The sequence below is a fragment of the Mesoplodon bidens genome (assembly GCF_964165515.1).
Source record: "Mesoplodon bidens genome assembly, chromosome: 8".
Taxonomy (NCBI): Eukaryota; Metazoa; Chordata; class Mammalia; order Artiodactyla; family Ziphiidae; genus Mesoplodon; species Mesoplodon bidens.
In genome coordinates this window covers 36329801-36351249 of record NC_138165.1, presented here as the reverse complement: position 1 = coordinate 36351249, position 21449 = coordinate 36329801, and the positions used below count along the sequence as shown (strand labels likewise).

At 44.6% G+C, this 21449-nt stretch overlaps 1 protein-coding gene across 2 annotated transcripts in view; it reads right to left on the bottom strand.

Annotated features, from left to right (window-relative positions):
• Positions 1 to 18310, bottom strand: part of DPP4 (dipeptidyl peptidase 4) — a 79185-nt gene extending 60875 nt beyond the window's left edge. For both annotated transcript variants that reach the window (XM_081242085.1, XM_081242086.1), the window contains exons 1-2: positions 18039 to 18310; positions 17411 to 17498 (exon numbers count right to left, since the gene is read on the bottom strand). In XM_081242085.1, coding sequence (XP_081098211.1) covers positions 17411 to 17498; positions 18039 to 18044 — 94 coding nt within the window. In that variant the 5' untranslated portion in view covers positions 18045 to 18310. The remainder of the gene's footprint in view (positions 1 to 17410; positions 17499 to 18038) is intronic.
• Positions 18311 to 21449: the final 3139 nt, after the last annotated feature.

Genomic DNA, 21449 nt, shown 5'->3' with positions numbered 1-21449 from the left:
GTGCAAGGCCCGGGCCACCCTTGGCTTGTGTTACCCTCTCTCAGCTCCTTTACAACGACCTTCAAGCCGGGTTCCCTATCCTGGCTCCCCAGACCCCAAACACCACTGCAAAACTGGAACAAGCAGAGCAACAAATGTTTCTTGTTTTTTGCCTTGTCATTTGAAAAGCAGCGCAACTCGAAGACTCTTTCGAAACATCTAGATAAGCGAGTTCTGTGAGACGTGAATGCCAAGTCCAGGTTTTGACCTTTAGCAAGTTCATAGTTTGCTGCCAAGTTACAACCTATTCTGTCAAACACCAGAGGACACGCCCACATTTCTCTTTCCTTGTCTGATTGCTCCCTGAGAGGGCACCCGTGCAACAACAGATGAAGGTCTTTGGTGGGCCTGGGACATATCGTTTATTTGACTTATCAGTTTAAAGCATTATGCTAGCCAAGCAGAGCAGTTAATCATATGTTACCCATCAGTTTACACAGAAACTCCTAGATTCATGTCTCCTTGAATTTAAAAATCAAAAAACAGTTAACAACTTTATACTTTACTGTTTTGGTGAGACCAACTATTAGGTTGAACCATACAAAAATGCCATTTTTATCAGTCGAAAATGGCAGGATAACAGCTTTTAAAATGGTTCAACTTAATAATAATTTATCATCAAAGTGTATGGTATCTTAATGAGTCCTGGTTGTAGGATCAGAATCATTTCTGAATAAAAGGAATTCCAGAATGGTGAGATCTAAGTAAGAGAGTGGTGTAGTTCTACAGAATAGTCTTGCTTTAACCAATGGTTATTTTATGATTACAGGATATTTTGAATTTTTTTATATTCATTAATAATAACCTTTTTTGGTCTGCATGAAACTGTGATATAAAATATTTCTACCTCAGAAAGATAAACTGTTTTGTTAAATAAATGGCTAATGAAATGCAACTAAAAGGAAAAGTGCTCTTTACAGCTCATAAACTCATAAAGTTGTTAAACATGGGGAATAGATATCTGGTTATAGAGTTCTTGTGTTCCATATGGTAATCAGTTAACATTTTATATTGATGCTAAGGAAATAAAATGAGTGTTACTTTAGAATTTGCTCTAGCAAAATAGCAGCCTTGACATTGGGACAGAGGAAGAAAAATCAAGAAGGCAGAAGAAATTGACTGGAAAGTTGCTCCCATCCTTTATTCTCCAGCAGCACATGCGGGCTGCCACCCATCACCCATGATTCAACAAATACCGATAAGGGGTTGGGTCCCTGGTGGCTTTGAAATCAGAGAGCCTGAATTTGAACCCAGGCCTAATTCTTGCACAGGAGCCTTAGGAAAGTTACTGAATCTTTCAAAACCTCAACTTGGTAATCTATAAAATGATAATAATAGCACTATCTAGCCCCTAGGGATCTGTCATGATGAAATGAGATAATGTATGCAAAGTTCTTAGCTCAGGATTTAAAATTTAGGAAGCCCTCCAGATAGGTTAAACTATTTATTATTATTTTGTTCCAAGCATGTGCTAGGCAATCAGGATCCACAGATGAAAGAGTCTCTCCCTTGGAGTACCTAGCAGCGCTGCTGAGATGAGGAATTTCACTGCAATAAAATAATAGCTAATTAACTTTCACTGTGTTCAAATCCCAAATGATCCTAACAAGAAAGCGTAAGAGCATCACGTTGAGAAAGCATCTAGGATAAGTACAATTGAATCATTTGCTAAGTACTGACGAGCATCACTTCCTCCTTCGACAAGTTTAATACCATCCACAGTGGGAATACCATCACATGGAGGGAAAATGGTGGACTTGAGAGGAATTGTGAAAAGTGGTACTTCTCTGATTACTATACACAGGAGGCATTAAAATATAATCACTATCACCAGATTTCCCTTCTCAATAAGAGAAACATCCCAGGGACATCAAGTGCATCTGAAAAATGCATTGCCATTGAGCTGGAGCCCTTGAACCTGGGGCTGTGTACTCTAAGCATTTACTCTAAGATCAGAGTGTCAGATGACCAAACTTTTGTTAGGGATGTAATCACTGTATTTTCAAAGGTCTACTCTGAAAGGCCAACCAACTGGTACCATGCACATTTTCCAGAATAGCAAAAATTTGGAAAAAAGGAAACAATGAGGGGTTATCGGTGTCGTGACTCTGCCCTCCTTCTCCTCTTTTCCCTCCACTCCGTCTGCTCTGGCCTCCCCACTCTTCCTCAGACACACTGGGCCCACTTCTGCCTCAGAGACTTTGAATTTGCTACACTCTCTGCCTGGAATATTCTTCCCCTCAGATGTGCCCAAAGCTTGTTCTCCACTTCCTTTAGGTCTTTATTTAAATGTCACCTTCCTTTCCTGGACTAACATTTACAACCCCATGGTTAAGAAATTCTCTTTGTATCGCCCTTCCTGGTTTGACACTTTTTTCCTCAGCAGTGATGCCATCTAACGTACTCTAGTTTTTACTTGCTTATCGTCTGCCTCTCTTGACTGTCTGTGAGCTCCAGGAGGACACTGATTGTGTTTTGTTACATTTTGTTTGCTAGTTACCTCAGTACGGCCTAGATGGTGCCTGGCCGTAGAAGGTACTTCATAAATATTTGTCAAATGAAAAGATAAAAGCCAGACAACATAAACAGGAGAGCACAAACACAGGAACACAGCTCTAAATGTGAGCATCGTGAACTCCAAGAGGCTGGTAAGTAGGAAAGCAGTGCACTGGGCCAGGTGGGTCTAAATAGAGCGAGGACAGGAGCCTCAGGTTCCAGCCTTCCACTCGCTGTCACCAGGCATTCTCACTTCTCTACGCCTGTGACCGTCATTTACCTATTGTCTATCAGCTCAAACACACACTTCTATCCTTTGCTCAGTAATGCTGGGAAGGGGGTCTACAGCTGTGTTTCCCAGACCCCTTCATCTGTAGGCTTCCTGTTAGGTCCTGCCATTAGGGAAACACAGAGAAGGAGTGGAGTCAGTAGGAGAACAGGAGAGACACCTTTATCTTGCTGGTCCTGTCAGCAGGTGCCCCGAGGAGCACCTGTCCCAGCCTCCTGCTTTTCTTTTTATACCTGAACCTGTTGCATCCTGCCTCTCAGTTGCCTGCCTCACACACCTTGGAGCTTAGAGCCCAGAACTTCTATGTCCCTCTTCTCCTTTTTCCCAAGCCCTAGAGATAGCTTCTTCCTACAGCTCCTGTCTCTCACTTATCTCATATTTTTTTCTTTTGCTCTTTAATGTGTGTAACCAATTTTTATATCAAATTTCTCTGCTGAAACATCTAGTGCGATTTCCGTGTTCATCACGTCTCTGCGAGGATTTACACAACTTACCTGTAAAATAAGAAGGTCTCTTTCGGCTGTAAGATTACAATATCTAGACCTGGGGTTGGCAAACATTTTCTTATAGGACCAGATGGTAAATATTTTAGGCTTTGCAACTCCTCAAGTCAGCCACTGTAGCCTGAAAACAGCCACAGACAACATCTAAATGCATAGAAAAGGCTGTATTCCGAATAAAACTTAATTTACAAAATTAAGCAGCCAGCCCTGATTGTAGCTTGACGACCCTATCTAGACATTCCTCAGAATGGTCAGCTACACACACACACACACAAAAGCTCCCAAGACCAGTTTGAAAGACAGATGCTGAGACTGAAATTCTAACTGCCTTGAAAAATATGACTACCAACATAAGATTCCAATATATACGGCAGAGAAGTGAAAGTGGGCAGAATATTCATGTCTCAAAGTTCAGGTCAAGATGAAGATGTCTATAGCCACTGGTGAAGAAAGGCAAGGCCAAAGGGACTGCCTGAACTAAATCCAGTTCACCCTGCCCAGTTCACCCTGCCCTCACCCCAGTGAAGAGCCAGGAGATTCAGCACACATAGGAAGCCAACACTAAACAGGGCATCAGGATGGCTTTATTCCTTTTTGAAATGGAAATTGCCCTATTTTTTATTCTGATTATAGTTACTCCCTCACCCCTTGTTAGGACTCTTCTGGGAATAATCAGGACTGGATAACAGTGGCCATAATTAATATTGACAAGGCTTTTACAACCCACTATGTCAACTGACATTAAGCCAGTGTAATCCAAGGGGATGAGAAAGAGCTGAAAGGTGGAAACGTCTTCACTGTATAAATAAATGACACACAGGCCCGTGAAACAAGCAACTATTTTAGCAAAGGGCTGGTTTTTAGCAGTAGTAGTTGTAGTGAGACATCACTGGGAGGTCACGGTGCAAGCTAGAAATGATTAGTTTGGAAAGAAAATTTATTAGAGAACATCAGCATTTGGGGAAGCTGCAAGTTCTAATACCAAGTCACTGAAGAACTTTCCAGAAAGATTTACAGGCATTATTAACAAGGCTACTCTCTGTGACAACTGTTTGTCTGCTAGGAGGTGAGGAAAATGATCACTGGAAAACAAAACTGCCATAGAAATTGCCCTTTCCAGCATTCACCCAGCAAAACTTTCAGGAGTGTGAAACAAGTATTATTATAATGCCTGTCTCTGGGACTGTGAAAAAATTTTTTTTAGGTTAAAAATATATAAAGGGTAATCATTACAGATACTTATAGTGACCTTCCAATGTGCTGGGCTATTCTAGGCATTGTACACTTATTAACTTATTTTCATCCCAATTTTACGGGTAAGGAAACTGAGGTGCAGATAGTAACCAGACTCAAGTTTCATGACTAGTAAGCCCTAGGCAATAGGGTTCTGAAGCCTGTGGTTATAACCACTGCTCTAAACTACCGAAGTATGCAGCAGAGTGAGGTACATGGTAAATGCTTGTTGGCAGTTTTTGTGAGTTAGCATAGATGGATTAGACTTTATGGAAGTGTCTGGATTCAATCTTTGCAAATAATCTAAACAGGCAGCTTGGTAGTATCATTTGGACCTGGGACAGTTGGTAGGTTACATTAGAACATAATTTGTTCTAGCGCTCCGAAGTCAGAGGGGCATCAATTCTTTCTGAAAACCCTAGAATTTTCTCTCTGGAGTGTTATTAAGGATGGCAACTCTGTGACTTCTGGAAAGAAGGTTGTACTACCCTCCTCCTCTCTTCCATGGTACAGCTGGTAACTCTCATCATCTTTTCCCTACACTCATAAAAAGTAGCCATGCAAGCTTTATAATAGGTTTCTTTTCTCCCCGCCCCCACCTTCTTTTTCATGTTTCCTAGATCTTAAACATGACAAATCTTGAACAACTCAGGCCCTGCAGTACACATTTTCAAAAGAGTGGGAACTTGTCCAGTGAAAAGATTCAGCGATTCCTCCTTTAGAGCCACCACAGGGGCTTGTTTGTTACTCTGCTTTCCACTTCTGTCTGTCCCTTCCTCCACTCTTTAACCCTTTCCTCAGCACTCGGATGCAGATGCGGACCTGCCCCGGGCCTCAGATCCTGGTCCTCTTGATTTCTTAGGGGCTCTGTTTCATCTCTTCTCCCTCAGTATCTTCATTTTGTTTTCACTGCTTACTTCTGCCCTCTCCATAAGCATGCACAGGGTGTACCCATATCAAACAAATACTTACTGACCCTGTGGACTCTGGCAACCATCTTCCCATTTCTCTTCTTGTATTTATCAGCCTACTTCTCAAATAAACAATCCACATCTGTGGCCTTCAGTTTTTCATGGTCCTTCCTCATGCCTCTGGAACTACCCCTCACTCCGTACACTACACTTTGCTACAACATCATCTTCTTTTTTTTTGTTTTTCTCTTTTTTTGTTTTGTTTTGTTATTTATTTATTTATTTATGGCTGTGTTGGGTCAGGTCTTCATTGCTGTGCACAGGGTTTCTCTAGTTGCGGTGAGCGGGGGCTACTCTTCGTTGCGGTGCCCGGGCTTCTCGTTGCAGTGGCTTCTCTTGTTGCGGGGCTCTAGGTGCGCGGTCTTCAGTAGTTGTGGCACGTGGGCTCAGTAGTTGTGGTGCATGGGCTTAGTTGCTCCGCGGCATGTGGGATCTTCCTGGACCAAGGCTCGAACCCGTGTTCCCTGCATTGGCAGGCGGATTCTTAACCACTGCGCCACCAAGGAAGCCCCCAACATCATCTTCTTCAATGCTTATTTTCTATACCATATAGTTTGCCAATTAATCAAGTAATCTTCTATCATTAGTTAAATATTTAATCTGAACAGTCATGTCTTCACTGGTCTGTAAGTAAGCTGAAAGGATGAATTTATTTTATCAAACAGCTGCTGGCACTATACTCTACGAATAGGTATGCGTGATCTAGTAGTGGATGACTTGACCCCATATTTAGGAATATAAGAATTTTAATCAGAATTAAAGTAAATGTTCGTCAAAAATATGTTTTTACATGAGCTCTAAGACAATTTCTTTAATTCACCAAATGTTTGTCAAGCTGTACCGGGTTGAATAGTTTCCCCACCTCCCAAAATTCATGTCCACTGGGAACCTCAGAAAGTGACCTTAGTTGGAAATAGGGGTTTTGTAGATGTACTTAGTTAAGATGAGGTCATACGAAATTAGGGGGTGTCCTTATAAGAAGGCCATGCAAAACATGCTTTTGCTGACTTGGAAAATGAAGAGGACCATGTGGAGACAGAAAGGGAAGAAGGCCATGTGACAATGAAAGGAGAAATTGGAGTCATACAGCTACAAGTCAAGGTGGTTGCCAGTAACCACCAGAAGCTGGAAGAAGCAAAGAAGGATTCTTTCCTGGAGGCTTCAGAGGGAGCGTGGCCCTGACGACACCTTGATTTTGGACTTCTGGGCTTCATAACTGTGGAAGAATAAATTTTTGTTGTTTTAAGCCACTCAGTGTATGGTATTTGTTACGACGGCCCTAGGAAAGCACCCACTCTGTTCTTCAATGTTCTGAGCACTAGAGATACGAGTGAACAAAACATAAAAAATTCTTGCCCTCGTGAAGCTTACATTCTAATGGGGGGGAGACATAGGAGCAAACAGTAAATAAACAATGCCTTATGTTAGGAAGTTAAGTGTCACAGTTAAGTGCTAGAGAAACTCTGCTTTTCTTTTTTTTTTTTTTTTTTTTTTTTGCGGTATGCGGGCCTCTCACTGTTGTGGCCTCTCCCGTTGCGGAGCACAGGCTCCGGACGCGCAGGCTCAGCAGTCATGGCTCACAGGCCCAGCCGCTCCGCGGCATGTAGGATCTTCCCAGGCCGGGGCACAAACCTGTGTCCCCTGCATCGGCAGGCGGACTCTCAACCACTGAGCCACCAGGGAAGCCCAAAACTCTGCTTTTTAAGGGCTCATGTGATTAGATCAGGCTCACCCAGGTCATCTCCCTTTCTTAAAGCTGATTATGCCATCATATAACATCACCTAACCACCAGGATAAAATCCATTATATTCATAATCTCAGTGATTAGGCAGAGATTAGCACACGGGGCAGGGAGGAAACCTGGGGAATCAGTTTAGAATTCTGCCTATCACAGTCATCTTGCCAGCTGTGTTGAGAATACACAGCAGGGAGTAAGAAGAGAAATAGGGAGATTTTTGCAATATTTCAGGTGAAAGGTGATGGTGTCTTGGACTAGGGTGGTAGTAGTGGAGGTGCTGAGATACGGCCAAATTCTGAAAGAACATGAAGGTAGAAGTGATAGGATTTGCTGACCGATTGGACGTTGAGTGTGAACAAGGGAGAGGAGTTGAGAACTGCATGAATTTTGGCCTCAGTAACTGAAAAACCAATGAATTGCTATTTGCTGAGACCAGATGTATTAAGGGAGGAATAAGTTGGAGGGGATTAAAAAGTTTTGGGAGATGTTACTTTGAGATGCTAATAGCGTCAAAATGGAGATGTCCACTTAATGGTTGCACATATGCATGTAGAGCTCAGGAAAGAGGTCTGGTCTGGAGATATAAATTTGGGTGTTGTTGTCAGGTTATAGATGGTGTTTAAGGCCAAGGGAGTAGATGAGATCACTTGGGGGAAAGAAGGAAGAGGTTCCAGGATGAAGCCCTGGAGTCTAAGGTTAGAAGTCAGACATGATACGGGGAGGGGGAAGGGTAAACTGGGATGAACTGAGAGAGTGGCATGGACATATATACACTAACAAATGTAAAGTAGACAGCTAGTGGGAAGCAGCCGCATAGCACAGGGAGATCAGCTCGGTGCTTTGTGACCACCTAGAGGGGTGGGATAGGGAGGGTGGGAGGGAGGGAGACGCAAGAGGGTGGGGATATAGGGATATATGTATACATATAGCTGATTCACTTTGTTATACAGCAGAAACTAACACACCATTGTAAAGCAATGATACTCCAATAAAGATGTTAAAAATAGAAGTCAGACAGGAGGAGGAGCCCCTAAGGAGAATGGAAGGGAGCATGTGGAGGTGCAGAAGGAAAAAATAGGAGAGAGTAGAAACCCAGAGGAGGGGAGAAGAAGCATTATCAACTGACAGGGAATGGGAGACTCGGAGGGAGAACTGAGCCCTGGACTCAGCAACACAGAGGTTAGGGACTTTGACGCGAGCAGAGCCAAACATTTTAGTGATGGGTGAGGATAGGCCTCATGTCAGTGAGTTTAAGAGGGAGTGGGAGAGAAACAGCAGACAAAGAAAATAGAAAACTCTTCCAGTAGTTTTTTGGTAACGGGAGCAGGGAAAGGGACTGGGAGGTGGGCGGGGATGTGGGGTACAGAGAGGATCTTCCTCTCTCCCTCCTTCCCTCCCTCCCTCCCTCCCTCCCTTCCTCCCTCCCTCCCTTTCTTTCAGGATGTGAGAGATTTACAGCATATTTATAGAAAGAGGGGAAAATGACAGTGCAGTGGACAGAGGAAATAGCTGCAGCCACATCTCTTAGTAAGTGAAAGGGGCTGAGGTCAGTGTACAAAGAAGGGTTTTGCCTTGGGCAGGTGCTGAGAGGGGGCTGGTGGGAATTGAGGACCTTCTCTTCTAATAGCCTTAGTTTTCTCCTTAAAATAGAAAGCAAGGTTGGCTGTCAGCTAAGAATGACCGTGGGGAGGTGCTGGAGGCCTGGGGAGAGGAGATACGTGAGTAGGTGAGGGAGCAGTGGGGGAGCACGGGGTAGGGGTCGGGGCATGGGGATCACCAGCTAGTATGAAGGGGCTGCTTGCTTTTTTTGGAGTTCTGGATTTTCTTTTCAGTCCAGTCAAACCATTTTCATCTTAATGAAATCATTACCATGTAGATTATTTCAAATGCTACTTTCCTGGGTCAACTTTTACAGGTCTAACTTTTACCATGTATTTTTAAACTTCTTTATGTTGACTGTTTTGTTTTATGTTAACTGATTCCTGCCACATTTCCCCATTATGAATTGGATAAAATACAACAGTTTATATGTGCTTTTAATGAGAAAATTGAGAGTAGTTTCCCTCAGATGTTTCTGACCCCCTCCATTTTCTCAGATTTGTATCTTAAATGTTGCAAACTCAATTCTTCCCTATTCTCAATCATTTTGGATAATAACAGAAAGCAAGTGCTGGGCTCAAAATGCCTTCAGGATAAAAAAGACAGCGTCAAAACACCCTGCTTTACAATAAACTCTTTGGTTAGGAAGGAAAGTGAGAAGAGAGGGAGAGAGTTATATGATTGGATTCTTTGGAGATCAGAGCTGGCTTGACATCTATTTTCTTTTGCTAGTAAATTAAATTTTTCCAGTGTAATGAAAAATGAGCAATCACAAAATATCTGATACACTTGCATAGACCTCCCATTTCTTCATTTTAGAATCCCCAGTTCAACTTAGGTAATTCTCTTTCCCCTCCAAGGGCTGAGGAAGGAGCTCCCTCCTGGTCCCAGAAAGGTTAGTCTTGGTTAATCTAGTCCAAGCTTGGTAATCCTTTCCCCTTGCCAGAGATGGGTTTAGAATGGACAAATGACACAAATCTGGCCAAGGAGACCTGAGGGAAAGTCTGCCTTGGGCCAGGGAACTTGTGGAAGTAGTTTTCCTCTGTGATAGAACAGACTATGAATGAGGAAGAGCATCCTCCCTGCCTTGTGAAATGGCTGTGTGACAAATGTCGCAGAGCAGCAGCAGCTATGCTCAACCTGAGAGGACAAGCTTGAGAACGAAAGTAACAGTGTGAGACCAGCAGAGCTGAAAGACGCAGAGACCCTGGGCCCTGGAGGAAGCTGTGGGGCCACTGTGTTAACAAACTCTAGAACTGCCTACCTCTGCACTTCCAATTACGGAAGATGCTAACAATAAGAGTCTATAGTTTAAACAACTTTGGGCCAGGTATTCTGTTACGTGCAGCCAAAAGTATTCTCTCTGACATAAACTGCATACAGAATCGGGGGTCGGGGCTGTAAACTGTTGAGGGATAAACACGTAGGTGAACTGCATGCCTGGGAGCCAGTCTGATGGCTCCAAGATCGGAAAGGTTGTATTCAGGGCCGTTAATTATTAACCCTTTAAGCTTGGTTGGTTTCCATATATGAACTTCCCTGGGCGGCATTTATCATGTTCTCTTTAGAGCTTCCACAGCACTTTGATCATTTACTAGAAGGACACTTAGCCCCTTTTATTGTAGTTAATGTTTATGTTTCCTTTAAGATTAAGAATTATTTGAGGGCAAGGGCCATATCTATTATTTTTATATTTCCAGGGACCAACAAAGTACCTAACGTAGAAAATGTTCAATAAATATTTGCTTTTTTTTTTTTTGCGATACGTGGGCCTCTCACCGCTGTGGCCTCCCCCGTTGCGGAGCACAGGCTCCGGACGCGCAGGCCCAGCGGCCATGGCTCACGGGCCCAGCCGCTCCGCGGCATGTGGGATCTCCCCGGAGAATTACCTTCTGCTGATATGCCGAGTGCAAGATGTAGAAGGCCCTCCCGAGACCTGCCTTGGAAAGAGGAAGTGTATCCAGTAGGATGAGGGAACTGGAGGGACCACTACAGATTAGCTCTTCTGGGAAGGATAGAGCCATGAGGGCAAGAAAAAGGTCTCCACTCGGGCTAGCCAGCCGACTGTTCAAGGAGTCATCCCTCTCTCTCCTCCTTCTGGTGCTAACACCCTGTCCAAGCTGCCATCATTTCTCACCTGGATAATCCACTTCCCACCCTCCACCATTATCTATACCAGAGTCAGAGGCACTTTAGAAAGAGAAACAAGATCATGCCACACTCATGCGTGAAACAGAGAAACTCCTTCTTGTGTCCCTCCATCCTCTTGACCACACTTTATTTTTGTCCTAGCCTGTATCACGGTCTGAAAGTACTCAGACAGTACTCAGCTTGCCTGCTATCTGTCCGCCCCATGACTGTAAAGGCCCACGGGAGCAGGCTCTTTGCCTCTACTGTTTAGAGCCTCATCCCTTGTACCTGCAACAATAGCTGCCATGCAGTAAACATTCAGTACACACAGGAGAGTTCACAAATATCGCCTCTGGCCCATATAGGACCTTAGCCCTTCAGAGGTTTTGAATCTCATACAACAAGAGTTTCCTGCCTGGAATAAAAGAATAAAGGAATATAATAGGGAAATGGGAGCCATTCATGATACTCATGGACCTGAGCAGGTCTGGCTTTAAAACAACTGAGGAAAATAAGAAGATGGGGTCCCAGCACCACAAAGATGGTGTTAAGGATGCAAGGGCCACCCAGCCAGTTTGGGGGGACCCACAGTTAAGTCAGGGAAGGGGTGGATGGTGTTACCCACTTAATATTCACCCCCCTTGCCCTTCTTTCTATGTTGCACATCCTACGCCACCTTGGCCCTCAGGTTGCTGGGAACAAAGTCCCTGCTGGCTTTCGCTCTGCCTTAAATTACCTCGGCTTCCTGGGCCTTAGATGCTGAAACACGTGACCTAAGCTCATGGGTCTACTTGCTTCCCCAGTGGACGAAATAATGAAGAAATGTGCTCATTAATGTGGTCAGTTAACGAAAGCAAATGGTTTATCATTAAGTTTGAAGAAATTTCCCAGGAAGTTATCATTTTGAAGTATCATACAAAACTGCAAAAATAAAACAGCTAACACAGAAGTGCTAATTTTGTGGTTTCAGTTTGCTCTCTGAGAGATACGCCCTTTTTGGGAAGTCATAATGGACCTGTGAAGACTAAAGGTGAAAATACTTACAAGATAATTGATTTACAGTAATGCAAGGGTTAGCATCAAGCCATAAAGCAGTGATTAATCTTTAAGTTACAAAAGTTTCCACCAAAGCATTTCTCTAAAACAGTTATTCATGGAAACCAGCAGACTCAGAGAAGACTAGAAGTTACAAGATTTGAATTCCCAAGCTCTAGTACTTCCTCACAAAGCACTAAACTTTTATACCTCAGTTTCTTAAGTGTAACCGGTCAGGAAATTAATACCTCCTCTGACGTGGATTGTTTTGTGAAGATCAGATGAAATAACACAGCATACATTGGAAACAAAACAAGTGTAATCCAGTGCAAGTACTAAATCTGGACCTACTACTGCCACTGAAAACACTTAATAAGACGAGTCAGAAGAGTGGGATGTCAGTCCTGGGCTGGAAGTTGTTGCTCCTCTACAGCACTGTGTAGGAAAACAGGCAGCAGCAGGCACTCTTCCCCAGAATACTGGCATCCAGGGATTAGCAGTCATGAAACTAAATATAGTCATATAAATAGGAAGTTGTAACATTTATGCTAATATGGCCACATTAACTTTATACTTGATCACAAAGTACCAGCTCTAGAGGCACGGTGCCTGAGCGTGAAACGCCAACTCTGTGGAACTTCGAGCAAGTTCCTTAACTTTGGTAGCCAGCCTCCAAGATGGCCCCAGTGATCTCCACCCCAATATTCATGCCCTTGTGTAATGCCCTCTCACTTTGTATCAGGATTGCTTTGTGTGACCAATAGAATACAGCAGAAGTGATGGCACATCACCTCTGAGGCTAAGTCAAAAAAGCTCTGAGGCTTCTACTCAGTTGCTCTCTTATAGGCTTCATTCTAAGGGAAGACAGCTGCCCTGGCACCCTTTGGAAAAACCCATCCTTTACAGGGAACTGAGGTCTCTGGCTAACAGCCACGTGAGAGAGCTTGGAAGGGGATCCCCCAGCCCTAGTCAAGCCTTCAGATGATATCTCGACTGCAGCAGCATGAGGGACCTTCAGCCAGAAACAGCCAGCTAAGCCTCTGACAAATTCCTGACCCATAGAGACTGTGAGAGAACAAATATTTGTTGTTTTAAGTTTGAGAACAATTCATTATGCAGTAATAAATAACTAAAGCACCCTCTCAAGGTTTCTGTAAATCTTCTGTAAAAGTGGAGATAATAACCTATCTCAAAGGGTTGCTATAAGGATCAAATGTGAAGTGTATTGAAAGCCCTCAGCCCAATACCTGGCACAGAGTGAATCTGTGTTGGTTATTATTACACCTTTGTGCCTTCTCTTCCACAAGGAGGGGGGTCCTGCAGGTACTTACAGTTACATTCCTGAGTCCCGGCACTTTGTTAAGTCTTAAAATTTCAAGTACACTGATCCAGCTCTAGCCAGTCTCTTGATGTCATTTTTCTCTAAGCATCAGTTGGGCAAATAGTCTTCCCTTTTTCTCTCTGATCCCTTTTAAGATGAGAGGCAAGATGTCTAAGATAGAGAAATTTAAGGCATATGCTATAGCTGGGGCGCCAAAAGCCAAAATAGCTGGCCTGAAAAAGACTAACCCACTGACCTCAGGAGCACTTGACAAAGCTTGATAACTGAGTGAGCTGGAGTCAACTCGAGCTTTTACAGGGCTCTCTGTTTAGAACCTGTCCTCTGAAATATACAAAGCTTTCATTCAGGCTCATTTCTGTGCTTTTAAACCTGGAATAGATCCTGGACTTCCTCAGGCAAACTTCATAGATGTTATCTTTTCTTTCTCTGATTATTCCTGTCTCCTTCACATTTAGGTTTTCTTTTATTACTGGTGGATGGCTGAGCAGTCAAATTTCCTATGTGCTGAAAGAAGGTATTGAGGAAATTTACTGCTACAGCAGTGGAAAGAACACAAGAAGAACAGATATGTCTCTGTCCCATTACAAAACCCAATAAGAAAACTCTCTGACAAATGACAAAACTCAATAATGAAACTATTTGACAGTTATTTTAAAAACTCAGCCTAGGGCTTCCCTGGTGGCGCAGTGGTTGAGAGTCTGCCGGCCGATGCAGGGGACACGGGTTCGTGCCCCGGTCCGGGAAGATCCCACATGCCGCAGAGCGGCTGGGCCCGTGAGCCATGGCCGCTGAGCCTGCGCGTCCGGAGCCTGTGAAAAACTCAGCCTATAATATAATGTAAAGAGGGAATTAAAGGGATCACAAATGCTGAGTGAAAAGGTTTTATTGCCTCTAGGCCAGGAAGATTTCTACAATTCCAATGTGAGTAAATTATTTTTGTACATTTTATTGCTGATTCTCTAAGAAACTGAATGTCCAAATATGCAATATCCTTCTCTACTAGGATACTTGAGGGATTTAAAACAAAATACAATCCTTTATTATATATACAGAAGGAGATGAACTTTTAATTTTGCTTTGTGAAATGCATAATCCCTGACCTCGAAGAGTTTTTATTCTAAAACAATTCATTAACAGTATTAAGCTTACACCTCCATCTCTCTCTGTCTTGGTCTCTCTCTCTCTGCTCTGGGTGTGTCCAGAGTTCTGCTAAAGTCAGCTTTTCATATGGAAACACTTAACCTTTGAACCAACCCCTTACGGGGATGAACCTGGGTTTGCTCATTTCTTCCTCTTTTTTTCTTGGCTCTTTATTTCTTTGCTTTCCACATAATCTAGGACTGTTTTGTTCTATCAAAATCTTTCTTCCTTTCCTCCTTCCTTCTTTCTCTTCTTTTTTTTATCCCCCTTTCCTTTCCTTTCCATTTATATTTCCTCTCTCCCACCTCCCTTCCTCTCTTCCTTTCTCGTTTTGTTTGACTTGAAAACCTAGATTGACAATATGAAGGACACTTCTTGGTTGATGACTCTGGATCCTTTGTAAAAACGACTGTCCCTCATTGTGGCACAGCCCAGGAATGGTATTGCTGATTTAGCAAAAATACTGCATTCCTGAGCTTTTATCTTTGTTCCTTATGATAAGGCTGAAGTTGAAGCAAGATAACTTCCCTTTTCTCCTCAAATATACATACATTCCTGTTAAGAAATTCAAGAAGAGAAATAACTTATTGTGTAAGTGTAAATAAAGCACACAGTGAAACCACATCTCCACCCAGTAGTCCAAGAGGCGTTCTTAGCCACCCTACCCCCTTACTCCCTATGTTTCCAATTACGGAAGTCTAATCATTCACATTTCTGAGTAGCTCTATAGCTTCCAAATTCTGCTCTGTGCCATCAGTCTCCGGGGATACTTCCCTTGCTTCCTCTCCAGCCTTGCCCTATGTCAGCCCACCTTCCCACTGTCATGCCCCACAGTTCAGGCATGTTAGAATTCTCCATCATCTACAGGTTAAATCCCTGCTGCCCACACTTCTCTCTTGCTAGGAGTCCTCTTATGTTCCCAGATAGAGGATGTGATCTTGTGTCTCTATGATGACTCACAAGTCGTTCACATTTTCTGGAAAAACTTACCTCCAGGAACTGATACTAACTCTTCAGGCCTCCCCACAAAAAAAATCTCTTGTGAGAAGTCTTCCCACACTTTCCCAGAAGTGATCTTTTTAACCCCTGAGAAAGTTTGCTTAAGCCTCCCTAAATTATCTCACTGAATCATAATAATAGTTAGACCTAGACATGTGAACCTCTCTGGAAGTCCCTGTCAAGAGAATGTCCTTGAAATCTTTGTTCAAATTTCATTTGGAGAAGAGACTAAGTATGGTTTAAGGGAAATGGTAAGATAGCCCCTCCCAAGTCTGTATGCCCCACCCAGCCAAACAAAATCCCTGTAGTTAACTTAACCAAACCCCATGGAAGGCAGATAGATGACCCAGGCCCCTAAGCCATTTCATTGTCATCTTAAGTGGCTTATTTATCCAAGTTTAGTGTTCCTTCCAACTTTCCAAAAGGGAAGTTCTGATAATTACAGTTTTACCCATTCTTCCAAGGATGCCTGGGTGCCTCAGCAATATATTAGAGATGAATGGACTATCCAGGTTACTTTGATTTGTTTGCATATCTGTTTCCCACTAGATTATAAACTTCCTGAGGTCGGGGATCTTTTTATTTATAAAATTTAATCTTTGGATTTGCAGCAGCTAGCACAGTTCCTGGAACATAATGTAGGTCATGTGCATATTTACTGATTGTATGGGTGACCCGTCCTTTTCCCACAGGAAGGCTTTGTGTGTGTGGTTGTTGAAATATACAAAGTACCACTTTATGAAAGCAGTTATATTTTAACAATTCACAACAAAGAGTCAGAAAAGTGGACAGATGCCTGCCATTTCATAGTCTAAAATGGTGGTAACCATGGCTTTCTTAAGTAACTGAAAATCATTATCAATAGGTCAACACACTCAGTTATTTAACCTTTGGCACCTTTGCCCTGACCCTGAAATTGCCGGCCAAACATGATTTTTGATGGTTCTACAAACTAATTCTGAATGGTCACCTGAAATCTAGATAAGACCCCTCAGTATATAAGCACTGTCTACACATTCCCTGGTTGACTAGACCATCAGAGAAAACACCTCAGTTGGCTGACTAGAATGTGAATACTTACATGAAAGTTACTATTTAAAAGGAAAGTAGGGCCAGTGGAGACCCAAACTAGTTATTCTCACTTGTGTGCATCCAATAGTGTGTATTTCATTATATGAATGTTTTATATTAAGAGCTAGGACTAAACTGGAACAGTGAGACAAGCTAAAAGAAACCAAGGTGGATATAAATGAAAGAATCCACCAAACTTCACTGATACCACCTCCTCTGAATATTACCATGGATACCAGCTTTATGATTTAACTCTGAAATACTTACTTCTATAAGTGGTCAAATAGTTATTTTCCTGCATCCCAACTCTCCAACTGATGGATTTCCATCATCCCTGAAGGAAAACCCCCTGGGCTCCCCAGGCACTGTCTTTTCTCAAAACTGTATTTGGGGACTTGCTTTCTTATTTTTTCCCCTCCCCTTATGACATCCTTACTGCTGTTTGGGATCTTTGAACGCTGCCTCTTTTCCTTTGAAAATCACAACCACGATAGTTGGTTTTTTAAAAATTTACATTCAAAAGGTACTAAATTCAAATTTAACATAAAGAAATCTTAAAAGTTCCCCTTATTTTCAGGAAGTATGTATTTGCCATACACAAGACGTGGCAGGTGCAAGGCTCTCGTACCTAAACACTGGATACCAACGAAGCGAATCTAGCGGCTACACTAGAAGCGGCGACCACGCCAGCGAAGCCTCAGCGACGACCTGGCACACCGACCCACCCAGTCCCCAGCAAAATCCCTAGGTCTCCTTGGTGTGGTAAAATAGAACCTGATCCCGGTCTCCAACTGTCTTATCTTTTTCAAATGTTTTAAACTTACTGCCTTTGTTCAGCAGAACCACAGGCACGGTGATGACGGTGACGAGCGCAGCGATCCCCAGCAGTCCCAGGAGCACCTTCCACGGTGTCTGCAAGCCGGGCAGATCACGTCCAGTTAGAGCCAGCCGCTTGGCCCCAGTCTGGGTAAGAGGGTCGGGGCCTGGGCTGCACCCGAGGCAGCGGGGTTTGCCGACGGGCGCGCAGTGGGAGAGAGGCACCGCGGGCTGGGAGGGTTTGGAGCGCGCCAGTCGGAGGGTGCAAGAGCGGTCTCCCTTGAACTTTTGGCCTCTGAACGCTTTAATTGTTTGCTTCTCTAGGCCTGCAACTCAGAAGCCAAGTGAGGGTTCAGGCGTGCGTTATGCGGGTGGCCCTCCAGGTTCTCCAAGGCTCGGTGCCTGGGTTCTAGCAGAAAGCCGGCGGGTCCGAGAGCCAGGCGAGAGCCCTGGGGCGTCCCTTCACCTGTCAGAGCGTGGCCCTGCAGCTTCCGCCTAATGAGAGCCCCTGGTTTCGATCCGCAGGCTTTGGGGGCAATCTGGGGAGAGTTTGGTGAAAAGGCACCTACAACTCGCCCCTGGGGCTCTGGGGGCGGGGGCGGGGGCGGGGGCGGGGGAGGCTAGCTACTCACTCACCTTCATGGTCGGCGTCTCCTCGGAGCTAAGCTTTCGGAGCGGCAGCGCAGGCAGAAGTCAGGCGAGCCTCCCGGACGCGCGTGCAGCTCCGCAGCTCCGGGCGCGCAGTCACTCGGCGCTCCCAAGTTTCAACCCCGAGTTAAACATTAGTGAGCGCCGGTCCGGCTGGGTATAAAGGACCGCGGGCAGGCTGCGAGCGAAGGCGCGCCGGGTCCCGGAAGTGGCGTCCAGGCCGGGGGACTCCCGAGAGGCACCTCCCCGCGGGCGCGCCGGGCACGGGGCGTCTGCTGGGAGCGCAGGAGGGGTGTGACCGCCCGAGCAGCGTCTAGCCAGCGCCTGGCATCCGATGCCGAGCCCTGAGGCTGCAGACCTGCTGCAGCCCGGCGGGAGACCATGGTCGGCCTTAACTGAAAGGGACCTCTGCGCTCAGTTCCCACAGCCTCGCGTGGGCAGGCAAGGGGACCTAGCCCAGAGAGGGCACGGGGTTCTGCAAACACACAGCTCACTGCTGGCAGCTGAAGCTAAAACCCAGGCCTCTGTCCTTTGCCAGTGAATGGTATGTTGGGGAGTTCTGGGGTGTTTAAAGTTTCTGAAAGGCCAAGAGAGAGAAAAAGTGATCGTTCACTTGCGGATGGCACTTAGAGGCCGTGTCTGGATTCATTCTCCGCAGGGGATTTCTGGCTTGTCTTGCAGGCTTACCTTCTCATCAAGATGCCAAAAATAATAACACTAACACTTATGTGGAACTTACTTTTTCCCAGGAGCCGCTCTAAGCATTTATGTGTTTATTTTACAGGGAGGAAGCCTAGGCACAGGAGGTTAAGTCACTTGGCCAAGGCAAGGCAGCTAGGAAGTTGTGGAGCCTGAATTCAGAGTCCATGTTCTTAACCACTACTCCACAGGGCCTTTCATCTTTCAGTCTTGCAAAGAGGATCTGGAAAAAGGTAAAAGGTGAGGTGTGGCTTCTTCCTCCCTTCCTCCAGGATGCCCTGTAGGTTCCTTCACTCATTCCTTTTTTTCTTCATTCACTCATCCTCACATCCTCCTATTTATTTCACCCATTCCACAAATTTTTGAGTGGATACAAAGTGCCCGAGTCTCATCTAGATGCTGGAGATAGAGAAGTGGGACAAGATAGATGATATTTGTGCACTTGGCACTTTCAGTCTGAAAAACACAGGTGAACCTTTGCAGTTAGGTTCTTCCTCTATGCTTATTTCCTCTCTTGTGGATTAAGTATCTCTACTCCCTAAAAGGTCTCTTCAGCTTGCTCACTCAGCTGCAAAACCTCTCTGTCCAAAGTTAGAGGTAAAATATTAAAAATGCAAAGTCCTATGGAGCATTAGCACATGATTCTGAAGAAATTCCAGTTTCCATCCTTTATCTCCAACCCAGATGTTCCTTCTGAGCTCAGGGATCTTTTCCTCTCTGGCTACTAGTTGCTTGTGACACATACCCTTATTCACACAGAGCTCCAGAGGCTGGAACTGAACTCTTTCTCCTTTCCATCAGCCTCACCCCTTCTCTGATCATCTCTGTCTTCATTATATGGGGATGTATGCATATGTAGAGCTGATTCACTTTGTTATAAAGCAGAAACTAGCACACTATTATAAAGCAATTATACTCCAATAAAGATGTTAAAAAATAATAGAATAAAAATAAAAATAAAAACACAGCTCAAAAATAAAAAAAGTGACCCCATTCACCAGCTACAAAAACTAAAGGCTTGAGTCATCTCAGTTTCTCTTCTCCACTCTCCTGCTACATTCATGTGGCCATCAATTCCTCTCATTTCTGCCTTCACAAGTATTTCTCAAATCCATTTCCTCCTCCCTCTTGCAGCTGCTGGGGAGGTGAGTCAATAGTGTTATTGTAGCCTGTGGGCTGGGAAGAGAGGCTGCCCGACAAGGACAACAGGGAATGGTGCCATATTGGGGGCTCAGTGTTGGTCTCTGCTTTCACCAGTTTGGACACTCAGCAAAATGCAGGAGGCAAGTCAGTACAGTTGAGTGCATGCTTGACCTCCATACCTGCACCGTTGACACTATACTTTCAGCAAGCCCCCAGGAAGCTGGGGGAAGTTGGCTGACATCCATGGGGGCAGATCATCTTGTTCTCTGGAAAGCATTCCAGAAAACACAACTGCCAACTTCCAGAGATTCTTTCCTAAATACACCCCTCACCGCCCCGACCTCTTTGTCACTAGTCTTTCAATCTTGTTTTCTTCAAGTCCCTAAGGTACCAGCTGGCCAACACATCAGCTGCCACCTATGATTCAGTGTAAATCCTATATTAGGCCATCTCTTGTTTCATGAAAAATGGAAAACAGATGTACTACTCCAAGTTCTGTCTGTCAGGATGATTTCTCTTTCTACTAGATTTCAGAACATCCCTGAGAGGGGCTGTAAGGTAGCAGCCATCACTTTTGACTGGTGCCAGCTTACTTTGCATAAGGCTGCCTCTTCCCTCCTCTGTTGCCTGGCTGTGGCGAACTCTTATGAAGCTATAGGTGTGTGTTGAGGGAGAGACATCGAACAATGGGAGAAGCACCATGGAGTCTAAGTTCACTGCTCATGGGATTTTTTTTTTAATTTTTTTTTTTTTTTTATGGTACGCGGGCCTCTCACTGTTGTGGCCTCTCCCATTGCAGAGCACAGGCTCCGGACGCACAGGTTCAGTGGCCATGGCTCACGGGCCCAGCCACTCCGCGGCATGTGGGATCTTCCCAGACCGGGGCACGAACCCGTGTCCCCTGCATCGGCAGGCGGACTCTCAACCCCTGTGCAACCAGGGAAGCCCTTAACTTTTTATTTTATATTGAAGTGTAGTTGGCTAACAACATGTATCTATTCTTTTTCAAATTCCTTTCCCATTTAGGTTGTTAGAGAATATTGAGCAGAGTTCCCTGCGCTATACAGTAGGTCCTTGTTGGTTATCCATTTTAAATATAGCAGTGTGTACATGTCAATCCCAAACTTCCTAACTATCCCTTCCCCCCACCCTTCCCCTCTGGTAACCATAAGTTTGTTCTTTTTTTTTTTTTTTTTTTTTTTTTGTGGTACACAGGCCTCTCACTGCTGTGGCCTCTCCCGTTGCGGAGCACAGGCTCCGGACGCACAGGCTCAGCGGCCATGGCTCACGGGCCCAGCCGCTCTGCGGCATGTGGGATCTTCCCGGACCGGGGCACAAACCCGTGTCCCCTGCATCGGCAAGCGGACTCTCAACCACTGTGCCACGAGGGAAGCCCTCATAAGTTTGTTCTTTAAGTCTGTGATTTTCTTATGCCGTCTGGACCACTTGTGCTCATCTGCTGTGTCTTATAGATACCATTTCCTCTTAATCATGGGACATGGCTGAACATGCCCAACTTTATCATTTGGTAGATCAGGTAACAACCAGTTCATTATC